The 27,017-nt window shown below is 40.1% G+C and overlaps 1 protein-coding gene across 3 annotated transcripts in view; it reads left to right on the top strand.

Moving 5' to 3' along the window:
* Positions 1–27,017, top strand: part of NAXD (NAD(P)HX dehydratase) — a 51,203-nt gene that overhangs the window by 17,935 nt on the left and 6,251 nt on the right. For all 3 annotated transcript variants that reach the window (XM_074145919.1, XM_074145911.1, XM_074145903.1), the window contains 4 exons: positions 5,660–5,768; positions 19,819–19,869; positions 19,950–20,054; positions 20,435–20,555. In XM_074145919.1, the coding sequence (XP_074002020.1) occupies positions 5,660–5,768; positions 19,819–19,869; positions 19,950–20,054; positions 20,435–20,555 (386 nt within the window). The remainder of the gene's footprint in view (positions 1–5,659; positions 5,769–19,818; positions 19,870–19,949; positions 20,055–20,434; positions 20,556–27,017) is intronic.

The following is a 27,017-nucleotide window of genomic DNA, read 5'->3' as shown; positions in this document are numbered from 1 at the left end:
TTCCCATAATGACCTCACCCAGGGTTTACCACAATAGTTAATAATTAGCTTTCTGAGATAACTGCTTCAATTCTAGAGGTACGCATTACAACCTGTCTTTCGTTCTTTTGATGTACTGTTTAACATGACAGGCTCTAAATGTCAGCAGGTCTAACATTTGATTCACATTAATATAATTACCTCCAGTGTTTGGACAAACAAAACCGAAACTCTTTCATCCTCAGATCAGAGACTTTCCCTCATCTTTGAAGATAAGACTCTAGTTTGGCTTTTGAAACTGCCCACTTAAAATGGCTTTGTCTGGGTTTATGTAACAGACTTTTGCAGTGGTACGTTCAAATGCATTTGGAGATGTCTCAGTCACACCAAGTTTGCAGAGATGATGAGCAGGATTTGAAAAATACCCTCTCCAGTGAGAAGCGCTTTAGTTGATCGGGTGATGGCAGTCCTGCTTGTGTCCCATGTCCTTCTCTAACAGGAGGTCCTTCTGATTGGTGTTTTGTGACGCCCAAACCACATCTCTGATTACTAAGGTGGTTCCAGCTCTGCCTAAAGCACATGTGAAGAGCTGTGGTCCCTCTGCTTCCTGTCTGCACTGTCATTCATGCTTATCTACTATTTCTGTAGCTCCCGGTTACACCCGTGCTGACTTCACTTCGCATTTCCTTGTTTCCATGTAAAATTTGACAAGGCTGTGCCTTATCACCGTTGTTCCTTTCCCTCTTCTAGAAAGCAACAACAGGAGCTGTCATTCATCCTGAATGAAGAAAGCTGCTGTGTTTTGAGCTCTCTGTGATAATTTAAAGCTATTGCCTTGGTGGCTTTTGATCATTTTGTGAAAGCTAGTCGTTGAATAAAATGCGGTGTACAGCAAAACTTTCTTCTTTTGGGGGGATGGGGGTAGGAGTTGCATTTCTGGACCTGCCCAAGTATCCTCCCACTCTGGGCAGTGACCAGCCTAGAGCAGAGTTTCAAGCAGATGGCACCTGTCAAATATCTGTTACAAACTGCTAAAGAAGATGTTTAGAAATTGCGGGTGATCTTAGGGCAGTAGCCACCGTATTTTTCAGGTTCTTCGTTGGTTTTGAAAGCGTTACTATATCAAGCTTTTACGAAGATGATCTGCAGAACTGTGTTTTTTATCAATTTTTATTGTGTGGTAGTGAAATACAGAACAGTCCTGAAGAGAAAAGCCTTGACTTAAAGTTTTTATTTTCTTTATTAGCTTTTCGAAACTAAAAGGTATTATAATAGGCTGTGAGGTTATGCATTAGGGTAAGAAGCAACAGTGAGACTGTGCAGTACTGAACCCAGCAGTTACTGCCATAAGCACTGTAACTACACCAGTGCTGTTCTTGTATGCAAAAATAATTGTGGTGGCAAGACGAGGAATTTTTTTCAGGGTGTATTGATTTTAGTTGGGCAGAAGTTATCTAAAGCTACCAATAATTCACAAAGAAAAATTATCCTCACAATTTCAGAGACTAGGTGCTGTTTAATTTGAAGAATCTTTGTAGAATTTGCCATGAAAACTATTTTTCTCAATACATTCTGGAGAGAGAAGAGCAAAAAGGTAAACATGTAGGACGCTGAAGACCATATCTTGGCCTTGCCTACACGGGGGCTTCCAGGAAGGCAAATGATAAAGCTGTTGTATTTGTCTTCCCGAGAGATCACAGTCTTAGCCTCTGCTGAGTGAAGCTTTGTCTCTCTCCTCCACCTCTCGCTAATAGCTAAGGAAAGTTGATGAGATAACATCTGTGGGGTCCTTTTTCATAGTGTGCCCCCCGTGAGACTCTCGGTATGCTTGCTTATTTGTTCAGATCTGCTTCGACTAATGGATAATGTGTAAAATTGACTTTGATGGGAGGTTATTTTTCTCATATTTTACATTAGCTTTAGACTTTCCTTACCTACTAGGCTTCACAGGAATGAGACAGATTATAGAAGCTCCTTCAGTTTCCCTTATTAATGATTCTGTTGTCTTGCAGTTATTAGTTACATGTTTATCCTGTGGTAGTGCTTTTCTGTATGCAGTCAGAGCTTTATTTATGCAGACAAGCTAAGATTTTGAGGAAGCTTTCGGGATTTGGAGAGGTGTTATTTGGTTGCTTAATTGAACAACAGTGACCTCTCGTAATCTAGATTTTCAGCAGAAATGGCATCTGATAACGTCACATAACACTGTAGTGGTTAGCTGGAAATCAAGCAGCTCTTTGAAGATCTGTTAGTTCTCTGCAAATCTACAGCTGTGGCCTGTCACCAGAATCTTTAATTGCACACATCTGCACAATGGTACTGTAGTTCACTCTCCATGTTTACAGGTGTTGCTGCTTGGATTCAGCTTCCCAAATTATCCCTGTTGTGTGTGTCCATGGTGCAGAGTTTGTTTTTGAGATCAAAGTCTCTCTGAAAGGTTTTTACCCTCTTTACAGAAATTCAAATGCTGTTTTCTCATGGCCTTGCAAGATATTTTCTGACTCCTCTTTATATTAATATTAGCTTTGTGCTTTCGAGTTAGGGGTATTGTATTTGTGATTCCTGTTTTGGAAAAAAGCAAAGTCGCGCATTGTATATCGCACCATACTGATTCTTGCTTACTCAATCCCTTTCTGTCAAAGCCTAAAGATTGCATCTCTTTTGATCAAGAGGACACCTTCATACCTTTCTAGATACTTTTTTTTTTTTTAAATAAAAACAGTGCTGGTTTCAATTGTGTGTGCATGTCTTGGGCAGTGGAGATGATAATTAAATGGAGAGGTTTGAAATCAGATTAGTAATCAGGTGGAGAAATTGGCATGAAGGGACCCAGGTACCCGAATATGATTATCTGTGCTGGCAAATTATCCAGATGATCCTTGGCAAGGTTTTTGGCCCATGCCAACTAGGCTCTCCCAACAACTTTCTTCCACTGGTGAGGAACTACCATGGATCAGGGACTGTGCAGGGATAGGCAGCTTGAGCGTTACTTGCTCTGAAGCCTGGGGGTGTAGAGGCCGGCTGAGCTCAGTGTCAGAGAACTCTTCTGGACATGTTTCAATGTTGTGTACACAGTGGAGCTGTTAAGAGCTAGAAGAGTTTCTGTCTTTGGGCCATGGTCAGGAACATTCAAGGTGACATCCCTTCCTGAAGAAAGTTACATGTTGATCATTTGCACCCTGTCCGCTTCAAAATGCTACTACTTCAATGTCTGTGTGTGGGAATAAACTCATAAGATGACACAATAGCCCTTCCACTTTCAGAGAAGGTGTAGATACAGGGTATTTGTAAGGTGTCCTTAGCTGCATAACCACAGCTGCTGTGAACACCCAGTATCTGAAAGTGAAGTTGGCACGATGCTTCTCTGAGGCAGTATTCTTTATGAAGAATCATAATCCATCAGTTATTTTTTCAGCATGTTTTTATAGCCTATTTTGCAGTGTAATAGTCATTATCGCCATTTTAAATCTCTTGGCCCTTCATATGCCTTGGGTTACTTCTTGATGTGAAGTTGCAAAGGAGTTATGTGAACGTAATGTTTGTAAAATGCTTTGAAGATGAAAAGCTCTACAGTAGGGTTTTATTATTACCAGAGGCAAAGTGAGCAGGAGTGGCTTAATGTTGGACCGTTCATTTCCCAAGAGATGGCTTTGTTTTGAAGAGTGTGCATTATCAATGGGGTTTGAGACAAAATTATCATATTTCAATGCAGAGTGTAAGTAGATTGGCAGACTTTCTACCTTGAGATTATTTGCATGAGATATTTGTAAAGGAGCAGAGCAGTTATGGTACTATCTATGGCTCTGTTCTTAGCTTATGTTTAATGGAGCATTTTTTTAACGTATTTGGCTTCTACTATCCAAAGGTATTTTGAATCCAACCCATTCAAATATCGTTATATATATAGCAGTGTTCTTATATCTATATGATATGTAGATATATTTATTTGAGATATATATTGCTCTTCTAGAGATAAAATCAGTTTCAGCATATAAATAAAAATGTGATCTGCATTCAGAAATGGTGACATTTTATTAGAGTTTAGGTCACAGACAGTTTTTCACGTGTTCAGCCTAGCATGTATGCATGTATAAAAGAACTGGCTTTTTTTTTTAATAGTATTTTAAACATTTCTTAAATCAATTTTTATCCTCGGCCTGTATTTACATCATAAACTGATAGGTGGTTGTACGACAGGGGGGAAGTGAGCTGTTTGGCAATTCTTAAGCTACTACTGTTTCCTGGTGAGTTAGAGGAGACGGGAGGGAGCTGTGTTGTTCAAATGGAGATTCAACTTCAGCTTGCTAAGTGGGGGGGACCGCTTCAGGGCCACCCGTGTCCTCACGTGGTTCGTTGTCTCCCTTGCCCTTGCAGCGGGTCATCGCTTCCACCCGGCAGCCTTGTTTTGACAGAGCTGTTGCGTGGTGTCAGCACAGGGTGCCTTTAGGGAGCCAGGGGTTTCTGGGGCGGCTGTTGTTGGTGGAGGGGCCGCTGGCCCACGGCCAGGAGCCAGGCACCGCATCCCTGCGGCCTTGAGCCGGGTCGCCTGGCTGAGTGCAGCTGCAAAAAGCTTTGGGCTCCTGCCTGGCACTCGCAGAAATCGTTGTGGAATTTGCTGATTCTGCCAGACGCAAGCTCAACACTTGTTCCCAAGTGGTGTGTCCCATCAGTACAGCTGTTGGTTATGAAAAACATGCAAGGGCTTTCATCCGTGATAATAGAGCTTTGTTGAAGTATTGCGAGCTCAAAATATTCTGAGTAACGCTATCATACAGTACCTCCTTGCTAAGCCTATAGGGAGCTTTTCCCCCCACCATCCTTCAGTTAAAATGTTCATTTATTGTCGTCACTTATGTCAGAGGCGGGGAGGGAGGGAGGCTAAATTTTCCCTCCGTACTGTCAGTAAGGATTAACTGATGATGTTGGGCAGTGTTTTGAAAATATTCTGACCTATTTATGCAACAAAACTGATCAGAACAAAATAAATAGTTCTGGTCAGCGGCTGAATGCTGTATTGTGGCCACTGTATGTGGCAGTGGATTTTCTCATCATTTTTCCAATATAGACAAAACCTGAATGCCACAGAAACCTTAAGTATTACAAGCAGATAATACCCTTACTGAATAGCTTGATTCTCCTCTTGCCTTTTGGGGAAAAGGGACAGTTTGTCCGTAATTCAGTTGGAACAAATGCTTATGAAGCAACTGACAAAAAAGCCTATGAGTAGATTTATCATTTTGCCATGCAGGGTAATAAATAATTGCATCGTTTCCAGCAAGCCGCAGTATATATCTGCGAGACAGTATATCTCTCTCCAAGGTGTAATTTTTGCAAAGAAGCATTAAATAGAGAATTGTGACAGACAGTAAGAATTGTTGGTTTCCTACTTGGATTTTATTTTCTTATTTTGTAACAACCACAGTGGACACTTGCAATTATTGCCTCATTTTTATGTGATATCCGCTAAGGAATGAATCAAGAGAAATGTTACGTTTTAACTATTTGGACAACCATTCCATATTTCCTGGGTCACAGATTTTTGGTAGTTTGGAGGATAAAATTGCCTGACACTCAAGATAGGAAATATCTCTATCTTGCATCTGGAATTCAGTTTCTGAGAATACTTAAATGAAGCCTTTCTAAATTTATCTTTTTTTTTTTTTTTTCTGATTCCATTTAGTGATAGTCCTAATGCTGTCCATGAGGTGGAGAAGTGGTTGCCGCGACTGCACTCAGTTGTCATAGGACCTGGCTTAGGTAGAGATGAAGTTCTACTTGAGAACGCTAAGGTAAAGTGTATACTGATATTTTATTCTGTGTCTTTATGTTGAATTTTACAAACCAATTTCCTGTCCTTTACATGATTACACAAATGGTTTTGATTAGGGTTACTAAATAAATTTAATAAAGTATTGTTCACTGAAAATTACAGCTGTTAATCATGGTCTTCATTATTAAACTGTAAGCATCACGCTTAATTTTAGGCACCCGTGTGATTGTTTTGATTTGCTTTTGTTTTGATTGTGAAAGTTGCTAATTAAGAAATAAATGTTAGCATCTCCAGATAAAGGGCTCTGTGTTTTCTTAAGTGCAAAGCATCTGTACTGTAAGAACACAAATATGAATTTGAGTTCCTAATTTTCAGAACCGCTTTTGACAACTTGTGTCAGGAGAGGTACCAAAGAACAGGGACTGTGTCCCCTTGCAATAAGAAATAATACTCTTAATTATAAAATGTGTTGCAGATTTCTACTCTGGTCAAAGAGGTAATCCTATTTTCTGTCAAGCCTTCGTGGAGAGCTGAAAACAGGAGCTTAAGATAGTTCTGTACTCTGAATGATATGTACTTACACAGTCTTCTAGATGATGTCTTGTATTACTGTCAACATACCTTCATATGTTCACAATATATCCTTCAGTCTAATGTCAATCGAATTCTGTACAATTTTAAATTTATTTTTTTCCTGAGAAGTATCAATCAGCGGTACTAACAAGTGGAATTAATATAGTTTACAGAAGTATTGACAGTTACACAGTGAAATTGCAAAACAGGGGAGGCAAGAAACTGGAGACCGCACTATCCAAGTAGTTCAGAATACCTTGAGAGCTGCAGAGGGTAGTTTTGCTAGGCTTTTGTTAGAGAAAGTTGCTATTGGAACTCTTAATTTCTTTAATTATTCTTCTGTTTCCAAAAAAATGTTTGCTTTATGATAGAGGTGCAAAGCTAATAAAGAATGTGGATTCAGAAAGAAAGAAAAAAGAAATTTATTACAGTCAGTCAATTCTGTTCTGAATGAAAAATTTCAACAGATATTTTATTCTTTTTTGAAAATATTTTTTCAGAATACATTTTACAGGAAATTTTATTCTTTTTTGAAAATATTTTTTCAGGATACATTTTACAGAAAATTTGGGCAATGATTTATCTTTTTTTCTTGATTCTCAAAAAATTTTAAAGTTGTTTTTTTTTTCTAATGGAAAACAACTTTAAACAAAAGAAAATAAGAATTCATTTTGAGTATCTAAGATATCTAACATAAGCTTCTTTTATATCAGAATTCCTTCTGGGTTTTATAAATATCTGTCAATGTGCTTATCTGTATCTGGAAGATTCCTTGATTGTTTGGGGTTTTTTTTTTATTGCTGCTAAAAATAATTTTGCTTTCTTAGTGAATTACAAGCATACTTTTACTTCAGCCGGGCCATCCTGTGTGACCTAGCTTAAAGTTAAAGAAACAAACCCAGCCAATGAAGAGAAGTCATTTGGGAGTTACTTCAGGCTGAAAATCTCAGGCCGCATTCATATGAGCTGTGGGTCTGACCTTATTAATTTCAAGTCACATTAAAGCTCAAGTTCTTTGTCTTCACTGCAATTATGTAACTGTTACCCAGCACTGCTTTTTTAATCCAACTACCATAATCTTCTACATTCTTTGTTTGGCCAAAAGCTTTAATAAGTGCATGTAATTGGGGACAAGTGAACCCTGGTTGCCTGCTTGAGGAAGACTGGTGCTTCTCTGTGCTGAAGAAGGGCTGAGCCTCCCTCTTCAGCAAGCTTTCTATCATTCTTCACCTTCAAGAAAAAAAGCAAGTGATGATAGCATTGCTATTTTAAACTTTTATAGGAGGCTGACTTGGTATATAATTTTCTGTTTTCCTGTTAAGCTAACCTCAGCATGCTGTCATATGAACGCAGGGCTAGATGGAGATTGGTGTCTGCTTTCTGGTCAGGGTTCTGTGTCAGAGTGGCAGTGAGGATGGGAGGGAGCTTCCCCTCTTCCTCCTCCTGCCCCATTAAAAGTGCTGAGGCATAGTGGTCTGTCACCTCTCTGATGCTGTTTTTATGTCGGTTCTTCTCAGTATTGTGCCAGCACACTGTAGATGATTGTGCTTGTCCAAACAGTCATGCACTTGGGCTGCTTGTCTCTTCTGACCATTAAGAAAATAAGATATTAATGCAGTAACCTGCAATTTCTGGTGTAGGGCCCATGGATAGTGTTTTATTGGGGAATAGCCTGAGTGCTTATTGACTAGATGGTACATCTCTCTCCAGACCAGAAAGTGCTTTGCTTCGTCAGCATCTTTACTATACCACCTACCTCCCTCATGCTTAATACCTGCAGTGCGTGCACTGTGGCATTTCAACTCCTTTTAACAGTCTGGTGGAAAAGCAGCACTTTATGGTAATTTTCCTTTGATTTTTTTTTTCTTGAGACCATAGATACTCTTTGAATACATACTTATTAACTTCCTGTGATTGTCTAGTTTTGGTTATAATTTCCTTAACAAGCCCTGTTACAAGAAGCCACTCTACAAGTTGCATCCTTCTCTCTTATGCCGCTTCTGTGGCTCTGTGCCAAAACCCTCACATGTTGGTTCTCTGTTGCCTGGGTGAGGGCTAACACCTGTCTGCACCTGAATGCTCTGTCAGAGCTTTCTAGACATGGGTTTGCAGGAGCTGCAGCTTCAGAAAAATCTCCGAAAGAAAGCATTTTTTGTGTCCTAATAGCTATGCAGCTGGATCCCATGCAGATGTGGCAATCCTAATCTTAATAAGCAGTCCAAGCTATTTCTCTTCAAGAAAAAGGAACAAAAGCATGTTTCTGCTCCACTTCTTATTTCTGGACTGTGCAGACTGGAGCATCTCTACTCCCCATTCTATTTCAAACTTCCAAAATGCTGTTACCACATCTGGTGTAGAACTTGGCCACCACAGCCAGCTTCCTTGTAGGCAACATCAGGCCATTCGTTTTTCGCTTTCAGTGTCCGTGATTGATTCTGGCCAGAGATGACAGTACTGTTTCCTCCCTGAGTTCACCTCAGTTGATACGTTGCTGGTGGTGGTTTAGACTCTGTTGAGAAAGAGTTTAGCTGCCACGTGGAAGCAAGGCCAAGGTCCTTACAACTGTCCTCTGTCAACGCTTAGAAGCAACATACTTCCAAAGCTACTGGTTGTTCTCCTTTTTTCACACAGCAGCACTATTTTGTCCCTATCATATCTACCCACCACAGTGTTCTTCATTCAGCCGTTCTGTAGGTGTTTGCACTTCTGGTCTTACTCTGATCTGATTTTTCTTGTAGCCTGAGGTTTGGAAGTAAGGGAATTCCTGCCTGTACCATCAAGAGCTGTTCCTCAGGTTGGTGAGAGAACTAAGTTCCTCTCCTGCAGGATGATGAGTGCAGCTCCCAAAGGGACTTCGGAAGGAATATTATATTCCTTTGCATAGTCCTCTGGGAGAGGAGTTGATGATGCCTAATGCTCCAGGGAGATCTGCATTCTACTGCTGCCTGGCAGTTACAGGCTTAGCTGTGTCCTGTATCAGTTTCCAGCCTCTTCTCATGTCCTTTCTCCTTGTGCTCCTTCTGGCATGAATGGGGTGTTCCCATCCAAATTTTCTGCTTCTGAGTTTGATGAGTCTTTATTGGGTATGTTACTGTCTTTGTGGTCAAATGGGGTTCCTTGCCTCTCTCCCTGAAGTGGTAGCACCAAATCCTGGACTCCATCGCTCCAGTCTTGCTGTGTTTTGTCTTGCAGCAGCAAAGTTAGATTGGTGTTTTCAGCAGAGCATGCTTGCTTCCCTCCTGTAAGAGAGGTAATGATTAATAACAAAAATGGCTCTGTGTAACTCAGATTACATGGTAAAATCGACTGGATTGTCAAACTGCCTACTTGTTCCTCTTGCTCAATTCTCAGTCTTTGTTTTAGCTCCAGGAAAATGTCCTGAATACCAGCCTTGGTTCTTCTTTTGGCTGAGGCCCTGCCTAGATGCCCTCCTCACCCTGCAAACGCTACCTTCAGCCAGTCATTTACCCTTGAAGATCTCTGCTATCTGTTGGGATATTAATTTCAGAAATCTCATTATCTACCTCTAGTGATATCATCTTAAGGTTGTGTGGAAGTATCTTGGCTGTAGTTAACGTCTAGCAAAGGGTGGGAGAGCTGTGGGCCATCGTCATGGATTACCTCCATCGAGTGTGCCCAGAGAGAGCCCATTTGAAATTTTCTCTTTTGGATGAATTCTCAGTTCTTCCTCAGCTGACATACCAGCCTTTCTATGTGTGTCTTTGGTTAGTTGGATTAATTTCAACCCTTCGAGCCTCATGCCTTCAGGATTCAGGCAACGTTTCACAGCCTTAATAAATTGAGAGAATGGGACCAGGTGCTTCACTACACTATCTGCACTAGTTTTTGCAAGCTTAAAAGGACTACAGAATACAGAGCCACCTTTTGTTGTCATAGCAGTCTAAAAAGCTAAATTTTAGCTAAATTAAAGCTAAATCTGCTGCTGTGGACTTTGCTATGGAGAAGCATTTTCCTCTTGCTACTGAGCAGCCCCCTGGGTTCTGTTTCTACCAAGTATAAGACATCCGAGAAGCATCCCAGGCTAATGCTGCAGTTGACAGATCAGTAGTATTGTCTGTGGTACCTTCCACCATGTATGAACAACAGGATGTGTTAACTCTTTGGAATCGCTGCCTACATCAACTCAAGTTAGCAGAAAAATTATTTACCAGAATCTTAATTCTTCAATACGTGTCCCTTGTGCATTTACTTCCTGCCCTGTTTAAGTCCTCTGGAGGTTCCTGCTGTGGGGATTTGGCAGTTCATAGGGAACTGAAGTAGCAGTGAGGACACACCACCTTCTGTTCTCAGCCTTCAGTTAGGAGGAGGTGAGGTGGATGAGATCTTGTGCCTGCAGAGGCCAAAACCAGAGGGCACGTACGCACACCCGCTGTGAGAATGTGTGTGTAAACTGTATTTCTTGCAACCCCCACCCAACCTCCAAGATTGAGGCAAGTAGTATCCAGCAAAAAACTCCTCTCTTAGTAGCCACGCCTCATTGCTTTCAAACAGGCCGTTGAGAGTCAGAATTTGTGGACATTTCACCAAAGATGAAGCTGGGCTAGGATGCAGTTCTTTCTTTGTGGTGGTGTTACTGGTGCAGATAAAGCTTGGAGCGCCAGCTCGAGGCAGAGAGAACTATTGCTGCTTGTGCTACAACTATTAGTATTCTGTGGCTTCCTCATAAATGTCTTGATTAGAAAAACAGTGTTTGAAAATATGCTAACAGGACCTTAAATACAGGTTTATGCAGCTTGCAAGCAGAATTTATTTTCTAATATATGTAATGGATCTTGATGAAAGTCACTCACAGTGAAGTAGGATGTTTATTTGCCTTCTGTGTGTAGGCTTATATTGTTGTTTAACTTGATTTTGATACTTAAAAGCATTTGTAAGCAAAACACTGGAATTGGATACGTTTTCAACTCTTTCTGAGTATCGTTCAGCTAGAAACCCTAAAAAGAAATTGGCAGTGATAAATTCCAGAGTTCATTTTAAGTTTATGTTTATTTGTTTTATTTTAAGACAAAATGCCAACAGCTGACCGTGAATATCTTAAGCCAAATCTAACATTAACATAATCAACCATAAATTGGAAACCTTGTAGAGTTTGCTTTGTGAGTGCAACCATTCAGTGGATCAGAACAGCATGAGAAAATTTAGTGCCTTTATTTATTCTGATTTAGATTTTTTACTTTGGATTGAAGTAAACAGGATTATTGCTTAAACGGGATTTGGATGTATTTAGGGATGAAGGTGTATAAATCTAGCTTCTCAAGCAGTGTCTGGTTGATCATGAATTTGGGGGAATAGCTAAAAAGGAGTGCTCAGACTTTTTGCATAACTAGAACAGTATTTCAGAGGCTTTTGATTTGTTTTCTTGTGTTCCTTATGTTCAGGCATTACTTTAAATTGTGTCACTTCCTTAAGAGTTTAGTAATGGATTGAGGTAGATAGTAAGAAACTGTTAGCTGGAGTTTTGCTCCAAGTTTGACAGCAGGTGATCTACTTTGAATTCAAAGAAGGAATCTACAAGTGGATCATTCTTATATATATATATTTTTTTTTTATGTAGAATAGAACAGTTTTGGTTAGCTGCGATTTACAGCATCTTCAGCGTTGTTATTTGTAACAACAGCTTTTAACATTTCCCAAAGCACTTAATGAGCTTGATGATGTAGTGGGGTACTCTTTAGAGTCTTTATCACCTTCTGCCTGGTTTAAATGAAGTATTTTCCTGTGCACCTGAAAATCTGTTTTGGAAAACAGGGCTTAGCATGTGGTACTACAGTTAAAAGACAAAAGACCCTGTTAAATTGAATGGAGCATAAACCATGAGATAAAGGAGCTATTTGTTTCAAAGAAAGGATGTTTGTCTCTGTTATGTGACTTTTCATTCAAGTAGTACCAATGGTAGTCAGTAGTTAATCATTTCTTATGTGAGGTTTGAGAGCTTAGTGGAGTGATTAATGAGCTAGTGATAGTTATGCACACAGGCAATTAGGCTAGTTAAAGGTGACGTATATAAATCTTGTCCACAAAGTGAGATTTTGATTGACATTGCTGAGCTTTGAAAGGGGGATGAGTTCTTGGATCAGTTTGTGGGAACTAATGAAAGCAAGTTTCAGTGCTAACTGCGTGTTTCCACCAGTGGCTAAATAAAAAACCAAAACAAGTTCCTGAAGATATGGCTCTAATGTGAAGAATCTCAAACAGTGGAACTCCATTTTTCAAAACCTCCTGTGTTAAATATATTCTATGTGGGGAAGCTTCTCCCTCACCCCCTGCTGCCAACCCTGACTGTAGCCTTGAGCACAGCCCGAGCTTGGGATATTTGCCTACCTCTAGCTGTGCAAGATTACAAACTTGTGCTTGCCAAGCCCATTTTCCAAGCTCTCTGCCACAGAGCTGCATCCTGACCTTTATGCAGCTGAGTCCCTGCTAACTCTGCATTTATCCAGGCTTGAAGCAAGGAGCGCAGAAATGCTTCCTAGGCTTTTCGGTGCCTATTTGTAGGAATTGGTTTGCAGTGTGGTGGGGTTGAACTTGTTTGTTCCTCCCGGGCACCTTGGGGAGGGGGATGTGCAGAAAAGCTTCCAGCTTCAGCATTTACAGTGAAATTTCTGGCTCTTTCTTCCCTTTTATCTCTCTGTTCCAGACAAAACCATGGATTCAGGATTGTTGGATGAGAGCAGCATCCATGCGGAAAATACAAGCAATTAGAGTGGCATTTCAACAGCAGTTTCTGATCCGTACTTTCAGTAGAGGAGGGTTCTTTATAAAAGGGGCTGCCACTCCTTTTTGATTATTCAAGGCTGTATGAGACCTAAGCAGTGCCAGGTTGTGCACTGGTTTTGACATGTCTCTGCCAAACCAGAAGCTAGTCACTCTTGCTGCCTTGCCTCTGGTGACTCCAGCTTAGTCACCCAGGAGCCTGGGTCAGTCCAGTGTTGTTAAATCAGTAGCACAGTTGGGAGCAGTGGAGCTAAACTGCACTATCAGTCACCTTAATGTAACCAGCATTCCAGAAGGTGGTATTTGCACTCTTAGAGAATGGGCCTTCCAGCCTCTCCTGGGCTATGGGCAGGCCCTTGATCACCCTGCCAGAGGAGTACAGTATAGGATAGCATTGACTTGCTATGCAGGCCTCAGCTGACTCAAGTTTTAGGTGTTTGAACACAAGCATGGTGTTTCCCTGGCAAGGCACAAACTGCCCAGATGCCGAGGAGGTCCAGCAGTTTTCTGTTTGGACAAGCGAGGATAATTCCGTCTTCAAAACCCAGTTATTAACAAGTTGTATGGGTGCAAACTCTTGTTTAAAGGACCTCACCTGCTTAGCAGCTCTCGTAAGATATTTTAACTTTACTTTGGGACATCTAGCAGAAGATTTGATTACATACTTGGCATTTGCAGGTTGCAGTAGAATGCACTTTCGGTGGGCTGTAGGCAAGGTTATACTGCTTCCTAAAATATTTGGATGTCATCATCGTCAAGGCTATCCATTATTATGGCATGCTGAAGCTTGAACTTCTTTTTGAACACAAGGGTAAGGAATTTTGCCAAGAATAACCCAAGACATGACTCTTGAAGGGAGCTGTGAAATGCAGTGTTCGTAGCTGGTGTCAGTAAAGGAAACCTTGCCAGCAGTATCTTTCCTTTGCAAGGTCGAAAGATGACAGTGTGATGCATCCTTAGTGAAAATTAATTACTCTTGTGAGATAGATGTTGCTTTTTATGCTGCTATTGTGGTTTTCTGTTTATTTCATTAAAATTCAATCTTTTATTAAAACCACTGGCTCTAATTTCCTGATTCTTCCCTTTGCAAACAACAAATGCCAAAGTTATTGTGTAGCTAAACCAGCTCATCAGGAAAAACACAAGTAGTGATATGACTAATAATATATTAAAAATCATTGCAGTCATTCTGCTGCCAATCCACATCTAATTAAAAAAGCTGAAAAGTACATTAAGTCAGGTGTGGGCAAAACTGCACATAATTGTCTTTTCCAAGGAGTCGTAGAAAACAGTAGGAAAACTACTGTTGCAGGCAGGCAGAGTAAATAGCGTATGCGTGCTCTTGCTGGCTCATGGACTTGGGTGGAAAAGTGTGGACTGACTGCAGAGTTTTGCAAGAAGCTGTGGGTGCTCACTGTGGGTGCACCAACTGCTCTCTGCTCCTGGTGCCTCAGGGTGCCTGCTCTATGAAGACTTCCATGGCTGATTAGATACCCTTTGATTGCACCTGGGAGTTCCGTAGCAATTTATTCCTCCCTCAACATGTTCCCCCCATTCCCCTCCTAGCTGTTTTTTGCAGCCAGTGTCTCGCACTGGCTCATCTTGGCCCATTCCCTTTTTCCATAATAATTGTGGAAGTGTGCAAGAGTCCTGGATGTCTGTGTTAGTGCAGTGCAGGTGAATCTTGTGTTTCATAGCATGGCTGCAGGCTATCAACAGAATGAATCATGTCATGCGTTTCTGCCTTATTGTGCTCTCTTTCAGCAGTAGCCTGTCCATCCATTCCTTCAAGCTTCTTCCTTCTGAGGTTCTCTCCAGCCTGTCTGATTCTGGTTTTCAGTGTGTTGGGGTTTGGTTGGTTGTTGGGGGTTTTTTTCCCAAGAAAAGATTGGAATTTAGTTTTGGGAATCTATTTTATAGTTTCTATGTGAAAGGTGGGACAGGGAACACAGATTTCTACTCAAATGAATGCATTGCATTTCAGGGAATAGCCCCCGTGATAATAAAGGAATTAGCTAGAACATATAAATTCTTTGCCCTTAATTTGTTCATTTTCAGGATTACGGTAAAAGGTTACCTTTCCCCAGATAGAGCACTGGTTTCTACTGTGACACAACTTCTTTTTCAGTTCTTATTGAGTAGGTTGCTTGCATAAAAGTCCTGGGTACCCAGTCACAGAACAAAGATTGTTCAGGAAATAGTGTATTTCAAGAGTAGAGTGGGAGTAGATTCAGGTTAATTTTACCCCCTCTGGCTCTTCTCCCCACAATCACCACCACCAAAAATTGCAAACGCTGGAATATTATTTTGGGCATTCCTAAATGTCAAGTGTTTGCTGCTGCAAACGATAACTGTGTGGGAGGTTGTCCTATATGGCACCTCCATGGCATGTGTGAATCCCAGGTCATTTCCTCTTTGGCTTAATTAGGGTAGAAACTTAAGCTTTGGCCTTCACGTATTAGGAGAGGAAGCTCTTGTTACAGATTAGTTCTAGCATGAGTCCTGTGCTCTTGTAATATAGTTCATTATTGCTGATTTTAATCACAGCGGGGTGGAACCTGTTTCCTTTTTCTCATTCAAATGTTGTGGGCTGTGGAATCACTGTTTCGGAGTGTCGCCAAGTATTTAGCTGACTCATACAAAGCAGAATATCTCTAGCAAGAGACTGCCCAAATCCCTGTTATTAGGACTGTGTAAGTGAAAGATAAGGAGACGAAAATTTGGGCCTGGCTGTGAATATTGCAGAGGAAGGATCCGAATTTCAGTCTTGGCTAACCGGTATGGCTGTAGGTCATGAGGTTGGATGGCAGCAGCGTGTCACTCCCTCCTCCTCCTCCTCCTCATTGTCCTCTCTGTTTTGTGACTAGCACCAAGGTTGCCCTGTGAGCCCAGTCCTGCATTTCTGGATGTCCTCGAGGAATCGAGTGAAGGAATTGCTCCTGCCTTGTTCTGCACCAAGCTGAACCACCTGTTGTGGCATAATAATGTTGTGGTCCATTGGGATATCTTGGAGTTACAATCTCCAAAATCTTAGTATTTAGAATGCTGTTTGAAGGGTATTGGTGTTGTCTGGGTTTTGTTGTTGATACCTTATGTGCTGCTGTTCACTTGTGTGATTGGTATTTGAATTTCAGGTCTTTTCTTAGTAATGTATCTTAGTATTTTTAATTAGCAGTGTTCTCTTCTACATCCTTTCCCATATAAATAATTGTTACGTGGGATAAAACTGAACAGATGATTCCTGCTCATACATGGAGTCCTATCAGAAACTGTTAAATAGGTTTTGGTGTGAAAGTAGAGATAGCCTGAGCTGTATTAATTCTGCAATTAACAGTGAAGGTTTTTATATACTACAAGTATTAAAACAGGAAAGTCCGTGCCAGATATGGAGGTACAGATTCAGCTCAAAATTGAGTTTTGCTTCCAGGAACAAAATACTCTGCATAGAGGATGTACCCATTGTTGCTGTAAACACCTTTTTTTTTTTTTTTTTTTTTTGTACAGTATCTGCAGTAATAGAGTATTTAAAAGTGGGCTTCATCTCACCTAATTCTTGGTGTCTAAAAATGAAGCGGTAAGGTGTCTCTGCCCCCTCTGTGATAGCTGAGGAGAGGCAGGTATGTCTGCTGTTGATTCATCCCACCCTAAACGTGGTGTCTAAGCCAGATGGGATGAATTCTTCTCCAGTGGTGAGCCATTTGACCTTTAAATGGCAGCAGGTGAGATGGGTCCTGGCCACAATCAATAGGAAGCAGAGGTTCTCCAGCAAATGTTGTGTCCTTCAAACAGGTGGTTGTCTTATGGGGGTTCTCTTATCTCTGTTACTGCTTTATTACAGTTGCCAGGTTACCCCCTTGCTCCCCAGAACTTCCTCTCTGAGCTTCCTTGTCTGTCTCCAAGCTCTTACCGTCTGGGTTAAGGAATAATGAGGAAAGGAAAATAGAGTAGTTTTTTGTTTGGGGTTTGATTTTGTGGCTTTTGTTGTGTTTTTTCTTTTTAATGAAAAATGAGCTTTCTAAATAAGATGAAGGACTTTGTATCCCCTGATTATTTGTTTTATAAGGAGCGAAAGAAAAAGCAAAGATCACTCAGTATCTTAGATTAGAAACTGGTACCTCAGAGACTCAGTGCACAGTAAAAGTTGCTTGGCCAGTAGGTTTTACTTAGCAAGAGGAAATTTCTCCTCAGAGCAGAGGTCAGATGTCTCAGCGTTGTGGAGGACGTGCTAGAGAGGTAGCAGCTCAAATCATTTTTAGGAAGAAATGTCTTATTTCTCTGGAGTGTACCAGTGACCCAGCCTTCCAAAAGCTATATACCTGTACGTATACTCTTATGCTTTGTTAACTTCCACCTTATTTTTGTTTTTCTTTATACTTAAATTCTTTTGGTGGACGATGGATCTTCAGGATTCTTGATTAAGCCTGTTGTTAGATACATATATAGACAAAAAGCGAAGTTCTAACCAGTAGTCAAGATGACAATTCTGAGGAAGCATGAAAATGTTCCATGTTTTGTGCCAAATAAGAACAGCAGCAGCCAAACCTTAACTGTTTTGGAAACAAAACTTTGGCAAAATTAGTTCCGTGGATTGCTCATAATGAATTTAAGAGAATAGTTTGGAAGGATAAGGACTTCTGAGATCTGGTGCCTTCCTTCATATTTCCTTATGGAATTTGTTGGGGAAAGGTGGTTTTTTTTTGTTTTAAAACATGAAGTGTCATGAAAGACTGACTTGCTAAAGTTGACGTACTAGAATAAATTGGTGATTCATATTAGTGGGATCACTAATCATTTTAAGTGTACTGAAGGTGTTTGGTGAAGCTGCTAATGTACAAAAAATTCTAAGTAAAACAAGGTTGCAGTAAATGGTATTTGTATCTTCAAAAATTGGGGGAGGGTGATCTGAATGCTTTCTTACAGAATATCTTGCTGACCTCTGGGGCTCAGTCCCATGTAGTATTTAATCAGAAGTGCTTACTATGGTTCAAAAATAATTGGACTGTTGTATGTAAGACATTCATTTATACAGTAAAAAAAACCCCAACAAACATAAAGCTGGTTGCTAGATCCATAGCGTTATTTTATCATAACCAACTCAAATTAAACCTAATTGTTAATGAACTTAACACAGCAGGGTCAAAGCAGTACAGTTTCTGTGAAGGAAAACTAAGCTGTGCATGTCTTTGCAGATTAGCATTAATGAATAAAGAAATTACTCTGTCCCATAAATTTCTAAAAGCTTTGAAAGTCAGGCTCTCTGGTTTTCAGTATGCCACAACTGATTCTAGGTGTGTTTTAAGATTCCATCCTTGCACAGCTGTTGAATATACTTATTCATAACTTTGAATAATTTAGTGGTAGCTGAATGGTATGAGTTGTGAAAAACTTGCTATTGGTTCAAAATTACTTAAGTAGTTGAATATGAGGGAAGACTTGTGGGTGTTCCCCTAGGATCTCAAGGAGGGTTGGCACCTTGGCAGTCTGTGGCAGAGCCCAAGCCAAGACCTGTGCAAGTGTGTGTATGTCATGGAAAGGTTTTTTATTCTGTAGTGGCTTCTAAGATAGCTGCAGCTGTGTGTTGAGACAAGTCCTGAAGCTTGGAGCAGTGGGTAGTGTTTCAAGCTCACACTTACAACATGCAAACAGTGCCCAAACAAACACAAGCAGCATTGAGTTGAGGCACGCTGCTATATTCCCGTCATCCATTTAAAAATAGAAGGGAAGTGTTTCTACTGGAATTGGAAAAATCAGAATCAGGTAGGAACGAGTTAGTGAGGATATGTATGTGTCATAATGAATAATTTACAGAAAGCAAGATGGGCTGTGTTTTATTTTGATCACAGTACAAGGAACAGAGGTGCGTTCAGTACCCTGAACATTAATTAAAAACTGCTTCCTTATTCCTTTCCTAATGCCTTGCTAACCTGTGGAGCTCAGTGCTGTATGATAGCTAATCTGAAGAGCTTAATAACGTTCAAAAATAATTACACTTTTGGATGGATACCATCCTCTGTTACCTTATACAGGAGAGAGAGAAAATCTCCAGCTTCAAAGACAAGTTGATAACAACCAATTCAAAAAACTTGACTGTCAGCCATTGCTCATTAAAAAAGCTTGAGTATCAGTCGTTGCCACTGCTTGGTTAGGAGAGAGATTGAGGGCAGACGGTCTGCAGCCAGATACCGCTTGCTGAAAAATAACTTTTGCATATGGTCTGTTTTCTAGGCCTTCTGAGTTTTGCTTTGAAAGTATAAAACCTGGAGGACCATGAGTTGAAACGACATGTCCTATATACTGCTTGTCTTGGGATGTTTGTGCATAAACTCAAACAGTGCAATGGGACTATCGTTAGAAAAGCAATTAAAACTAGTGTTACAGTTACTTGATAGATTTCTATCATGGCAATACTCATTTGTTTTTTTGTTTTTTTTTTTCTTAATTAGAGATGTGTGTTTACTGTGTACGACTTAGTTGGCATTGCATGCCTCCTACAGCAGGCAGAGTGAGTGCACTTGCTTGTTTGCATATCAACACCAAGGGGTCAGTTATGGAAACTCTCGTGATTATACTTGAACCAGGGAGAGAACAACGTAACTGAAAAGTTACCAGTCGATATGAAAATATCTTACACTGCAAAATGTGACAGATCTTTTTCTATCTTTCAAAACAACTTACATGACTGGGTTTATTGTATGAATTTGTTTTGGATCTTAAAAGATTTAAATTAGCAAGTGTCTTAAAATTATCTGCTTTTTTTGCAGGGTATTATAGAAAAATCGAAAGTGAAAGGAATTCCTATCATTATTGATGCTGTAAGTATTTTCTTGATTCAGTCAGTACTTCGAGATTTAAGAACCTATTCAGTAAATGATGTTCTTACTGTTTTTTGCAGGATGGACTGTGGCTCATTTCCCAGCAGCCTTCCCTTATTCAAGGCTACCAGCGAGCTATTCTTACTCCAAACTACATGGAGTTCAGTAGACTGTATGAAGCCATGGTGAGCTGTTTTCCTTTTTGATACTTAAGTACGTACAAGTTTAGTCTTTTAGTTTTAAAAATAAACAACTTGTTACTGGCTTAAATGTTATTTGCTGTTTCCTATATGCAAGAGAAGCATTCTCTGGGTTTTTATTCCATGGGATAATTGCCACAATAATGCATATTCTTAAGCAGAGCCCTTTTTTAAAGGTGACCCATTCTTAGGCACTTTTTGGCACTGCAGTGGGTATGAAGAAAAAAAGTGCCTGGAAAGACTGATGATGATGCTTTTTTTTTTTTTTTTTTTTCCCCTCCTATACATATGCTGAAGTAGCATGTGTTAGAATATATTGCTCTAGTAGTAAAATATGTACTGTGTATGGAATTCTTGTGTTGTAGCTTAGAGACCCCGTAGACAGTAGTGATCATCATGGATGTGTATTAAGACTGAGCCAAGCCATGGGGAATTTGACAATTGTTCAAAAGGGAGAAAGAGATCTTATTTCAGATGGAGAGAAAGGTAAGTGAAGCTTTTTGCTTTTAGCAATGTGATTATTTTTTTGTTTGTTTGTTTGCTTTCGGTTGTAGTCCTGTAGTTGGACTATATATATTAATTGGTTGACTGTATTCCCTTGAAGACTGAAGGGGAGGAATGGCTGTCTTTGCAGATCACCTTTTGATGGTTTGTGTAAACTGATATTTTAAGAGTGCAACTTAATTTATTTGCTGAAAAAAGTTGGTGATTTTATTTCTCACTTAAATGGCTATAACATGTTTTACATGACATGGGTATTGAGAAATTATTTTTTTATTCTTTGTGAACTGTTTTAAAATCCTTAGCTGTGGTTGTCTGTGTAAGTGGAGATGTCATTGCTAAATTACTGCAGAATAATATTGTTGTTTCATCATATACTGGTGTGCCTGAAAAATGAATATGTCTTGAGATTCATGAGCTGCTCAGTTCTTGGTACTGTACACCATGCTGTAGATTAGCAGGTACATATATAACTTGTACATTAGCCCTGACAAAAAACAATTAAAAAAACCCCTCTAGATTGCCATTACAGTTTTTTTAAAGCAGTCAATTACTAATATGGTTAAAGTATACTTAATAGAATTAGCTGCTTGTCTGGTGCTTTTTATACTGATCATTTACTGTGATCAGTATAAAATTAATTCACGAGTGCCTTCATCACATTTTGACTACATAGTCTTATTTCACATACATAACAAACAGCAGCTCTGCCTCTAATTACTTGAAATGCTAATCTCTGATAAATGTTTATGCCTCTTCAGAACCGTTATGTACGTACAGTCAATTTTTCATTATTGGGAGCCATGGGAGTCTTTTATAACAGAAAAACAGATGTAATATGACAACTGGTTTGTGCAGAGCCCCCTTCCACATACCCCCATTAGTACAGATACAATAGCAGGCTGTGAAGCAAGCTGGGATCTGGCAGCAGTATAGTCATGCCTTCGTGATGAAGGACTTGGGTCGGTTGTATAGAACCCAAGTTGCACTGCATGAAGTCTGCTGTCATATTTGCACCCATAGCAGACTTGATTTGTAACCTTGGGCGGTCAGGCCAGGCTTAAGGGAGGATGAACTCTGCCAGAGGATAAAATACTCTGGCTCCAGTTTATGCCAGATAAAGAGCTTTAGAGCACTGTAGTGTATCTTCTTGCTCTGTTTTTGTGTCAAGAGTGTTCTTTTTATGCAGGTTTGTTGCTTTTTCAATGAACGTCAGGAAAACTGGGTGAGCACTTTAGATTGAGCACATTACCTAGTATATCTCTTGTTGTCCTTTTGACCTGTTATTCTTTGGATTAGTGTACCCCCACCAATACTGGCGAGAGGGGATGCTCCATCTTCATTGTCTTTTGTCACGCGGGATTCAAGAAACCAGGAAATAACTGAAACCCTTTCCAATTTCAATTTTGAATGTTGAGGTGTGGCACAAGTTTGGTGTGTGTGTCTTGTGTGCTTTTGGGGCTTTTCATTGTTTTAGGGTTTTTTTTTCCCCACCTTGTTCTTTGTCTCTGTTGTGTTCTGTTATTTTTTTTCTCTTACTTAAGTGGCATTTTGATTTTAAATAAAAACAGCTTATGGCAGTTGTTTGATGTCTAGCTATAGGCTGCTTTCTTTTTCTTGTCTTGGTTCTATCACTGATACGTTCTCTCTCCTGGATTACAGACATTACAGGCAGCATTGCTAAGCTGTAAGAAAGCAGCTGTCAGGTTTAATACAGGTTATAATGCCTGTTACAAACACTGGTTTTAGGGTTTGTGTTGCTTGCAAGAAAGTTCCTGAGAATTTTGCAGAAACTATAGATTTGAGCTTCCTTTTAACAAGAATGTTCTTTGGGTCTGGGAGTTACTGTCAGTCAATTTTTTAAAAGCTTCTGAAATACAAAATTACATTGAGAAAGGAGATTCTGCTGTCTGCTCTGTGCCACAACATAGAGCCATGTTGTCATGCTACTGACCTTGAATTCTCTCCCAGGTTTTTCGCTCTTAACCTTTTTTTCGTCTATCTGTTCTTTTGATCTGATGTCATTTTTTTTTCAGCTAAGACAACATACATCGTGATTCCAGTGTGAGGGAAATCCAGATCATTGGATCAGGCCAATGTTCTCTGAGCACAATCAAACATTATTAAAAGATCTGTGTACTCCTCTTGCTTCTTATTTTTCATGTCATCATCTGTTTGTAGTGCTTAAGCCGTACCTATTTTCAGACATTTCCTGCTTGAGCTCCTGTGCTTGGCACACTGATACTGTAGTTTCCATATATCACTTTTAAAATTTTTCCTTTGGGAATATACTGCATGCATGCTTTCTGAGAGAGGAAAAAAAAAGGAAAAAAGTAAGTCTCAATGCTCTCCAGGAAAACCAGAAGTTGCAAACTTAAACCGTGTTGCTTCTTTAGTCTTCTGTGCTTGGCTGTTGTGGAAGGAAGGCTTTTTGAAGATACTGAATTTTGCAGCAGGGAAGACTGTCTTGTTGAATACTTTATAGCTTAGAGTGGTTGTAGTGGTTATTTTCACAATACTTCTATTCATGAATCTTTAGAAAATTCAGTACATGATTTACTTCTGTTAGTTGAAGACAAAAAGGTTATCAGGTAATTAGATAGTGAGCTGGAAGTACAGGTGTTGGTGAAGGATTACCGTCAGCAGATAGATCTGTAATCTAAGCAGACAGGCAAAATATATTCTAATTGGAAGCTGAAGCTTAATAAATTCAGATGAAAATTCAGGCAGATTTTATTAACAGACAAAGAAATCAGCTATGACAATAACATACCTAGAATTTTGATTGATTGCCAAACTGTGAAGTGTCTGGACACCTTTGAGGTTTGTTTTTACAGATCGTAGAATGGTTAGAGTTGGAAGGGACCTTAAAGATGATCAAGTTCCAACCCCCCTGCCATGGGCAGGGACACCTCCCACTAGACCAGGTTGCTCAAAGGCCCATCCAGCCCGGTCTTGAACACCAGGGATGTGGGCATCCCTTCCAGGGATGGGGCATCCACAACTTCTTTGGGCAAGATTCTCTGATCAGAATAGATGATGCAGATGATTCCTTATGGCCTTAAATCCGTACTGAATCATATGCATGGCCTTTCCGAAATCAGTAGCAGTCCTCCACAGGAGGTTTTCCTGAAATTTGTCTCCAATTCATTTATGAGCTACCAACTACCCTGTAAACGTCATCACTAAGATTTTAAATTAAGTTTTATATACTCTTTTTCTCTTTCCTTTTGCGATTTCACATTATAGCTTGGTCTACAGTTGTTGATTCCCTGCTCTACAAAGATGAGCTTCACCATGCTCTTGGTAGGTGATATCAGTGCCATCACTGACCAGGGTAGGAATGAGTACTCAGCCTGTGGGTAAAAGGTAAGTCAGCTTTTATTCGCTATGGCACAGCTCTCTAAGGTTTTCTTTTCATTATTCTTTGGAGAACTGGTCAATAATAAAGAGTGGTTATACCAGTCTTAGTTCCAAACATGTTTAAAATTTGGTTAGGTCCTTGAAGTAGAGGATTTGGATTTTTGTTTTTAAATGTTACGATGAGTTTTTCTGTATTTTTCCCAGCACCTGTGTTTGTCCTTTCTTCCCTTCCAACAGGCAGACTTTATGGATAACCAGCCCACTGCTGCCTATGACTACTTTTACCTGGAGCCAGTAGCCAAACATAGTTTCTCTCCAGTTGCCCAGCTCTAGCTATGCTCAAAAAAGCACATGAGAAGGAGTGCTGAGTACTGAATAGGGGGTAAAAAGCCATCTCTTGCCATAAACCCCCAAGCAGCGCTTCTAATTTCTGCTGTTCGTTCCTTGTTCAGCCGGAAAGGGAGCTAATCACAGAATCACAGAATGGTAGGGGTTGGAAGGGATCTTTGGAGATCATCTAGTCCAACCCCCCCAGTTCTCAGTGCGTGTCAGTCCCTAGCTCACTCAGCTAAATGCTCTTACGATGTCCAGCTGCCCAGCAAATTTTGCCTGGATTTTAATGATTTTAAGCAAGGTAGCACCTTTGTCTCTAGTCCTGCTTCTGCAGAGTGAGCAAAACAGGGAGGGATGGTTCCTGTCCACTGGGCCACTGTGTTATCTCTGTTGTATGCTCAGCTCAGCCTGGCACTGCTCATCCGTCGTGACATCTGTCCCCTGGCTCCTGCACCTATCCAGGAAACGTAATATAAAATTTGGATTATTTTCTTTCAACTTAAACTGCCTAGTGTCTCACACTCAAGGACCTATCTAAGTTTTAAAAGTGTGATTAGGGAATATAAAAGTATAAGCACCCTTTATATAAAAGCCAACTTACATTTTCCACATCAGTTGAGTGATTTCTCCAGCCTGAGTCATTGATATCGGTTTCCCTGTCTGTATGCACTCTGGGACATGTTTCTGGGAGTCCACAATCTCCAGCTAGGTACTTCTGTGAACTGACTTGCAAAAGGAAAAAGACAGAATTCTTAAAAGTATGAATATCTGCCAGGTCAAAAATGTCTATTGGTAAAAGATTTTACTCATATCTGGTAATGGTCTAAACCTGAATCTTGCATTTGGTGGCGCAAAATGGTCCTTGACAGCTACATTATTTTGCATAGGAAATGGAAATCTTAAACCTTTTAATTAAACTAAAGTGTTTGTGATTCTGTGGGGTAGCAGATGTTAGCTGATCTAATCAGAAGTTGGAATGGTTGTACTTTTAATGTGTGGTTCTTGAGCACATTAGGATAAGCGTAATATTCCTGCTGTGTAAGAGGAAAACAAGCACAGAGAACTTGTTCAGGACATCTGAGATTCAAGAATTAAATTTTAATCTCCAGGCTGTCTTTTGGTCTGCAGCCTCAGTAAGTGTGATGTTTCACAGAGGCTCTTTAACCTTCTTTATCATCATCAGTATTACATGTCTAACCTTTAGCTATCTCATATTTCACATTCTGTGCTATAAACAAAAAATCAAAAAGGAATCCCTGTTTTGTTGGGTTTTTTTCCACTATGAATGTTGTGAATCAAAAATACACAGACATACGTTACTTTTTATGCTATGCGGGTCCTTCGTTTTCTAACTGTAACGTGTCTAGGAGCTAGTGTTGTTAGTAGGGCTGCCTGCATACAGCCATATCAAAATTCATGCTGCCAGTTAACTCAGCAAAACTACTAAATTTCAGGTTTTTTTTCCTTCAAAGAGAGGGCAGCTATTTTCAGTTACGTAACAGGCTGTTCTTTTAATTAAGCATACAATACCCATAAATGGGTCATTCTTCTGGACTTTGATCTGCCAGCATAGTTAGGACTGGGAGTTCCTTCAGCTTAAAACTTGCTGGCAATGGCATAGTTAAGTGTGACACCATGGTCTGAATGTGCCCCAAATGCTAATGTTTAGCTTGCCTTGGAGGAGCGTTGAAAAGGGAGTGATGGTAACTTATTTTCTGGCCTGAAACATGTTAAACATAGAGCTACTAAATGACTTGGCCATAGTTACCCAGGAAATCTGAGGCAGAATTTTGAATTGTGTGGAACCTAGAACTCTTGGATTTGTGCTTTCCAATATTCTGTCAGTATGACTGCCGTCTTTTTTTTGTTGTTGTTTTGTTTTGTTTCTGTTATACTCATATTTCGGCACAAACTGTTTTGATGGACTTAGGTAAGCAAGAAATCCGGGTGACTCTATGCGAGGGACATGTTGTATTTGTTGCGCACAGCTCTGGCAATATTTACACGCTGTCTAATCACTGAGATTATGTTGAAACTGTTGAATAGGGCTGTGGTTGTTCTGACCCCAGCAGATCTCCTTGCCATACTTTGTTCAGCGATTTCTTCAGTGATAACATCTGTATTTCATCTAGCCTTCTCTTATGATAGTATATGTATGCTCCATGGGTAGGTGCCAGGGAACTGGTTTTTTTGGGTTTTTTGGGGGTTTTTTTTGTTGGTTTTTTTTTTTTTCAGAAAGTTATTTAGCATAAATCATTTTTCATTAAAAGACTGCCTATTAATTATACTGAGATGGGGTTTTTTTGATTCGTCACCCCATGAAATAATGACATCAGATTTGGTTGCCCATACCTATTAAAAACCAAACCAAAACAAGACACCCTGCTCCAGCAGCCGGTTTGACCAGCGCTGGTTGTGTGTTTCTATCTCTTAAGGTCTGTCACTTGAACTATAGGTGAACCTCTAGGTTATTTTGGTGGGGACTGCTGTCGGACTAATTGACCTGAAGTGGCCCAATGGCTGACTTTGCAGTTTCAGTCTTTGCATTTTCCCTGTTGTCCAGCATCCACTCATCTTGGTCTCCTCAGCTATTCCAAGAACCATGTTTTCTAGGCTTTCTGATATACATGTTCACCCCTAGTTGAACGTGGTGTAACCTCACTGAGCGATGGACTGCAAAATACTTCATCCTCATGTAAATACATCATTCTGCATCTCTCCAGGGAATCAGAACTTCCCCCCCCTTCTGGG

The sequence above is a fragment of the Numenius arquata genome, chromosome 1 (assembly GCF_964106895.1).
Source record: "Numenius arquata chromosome 1, bNumArq3.hap1.1, whole genome shotgun sequence".
In the NCBI taxonomy this organism is placed as follows: Eukaryota; Metazoa; Chordata; class Aves; order Charadriiformes; family Scolopacidae; genus Numenius; species Numenius arquata.
This window is presented reverse-complemented; position numbering and strand designations above follow the sequence as displayed.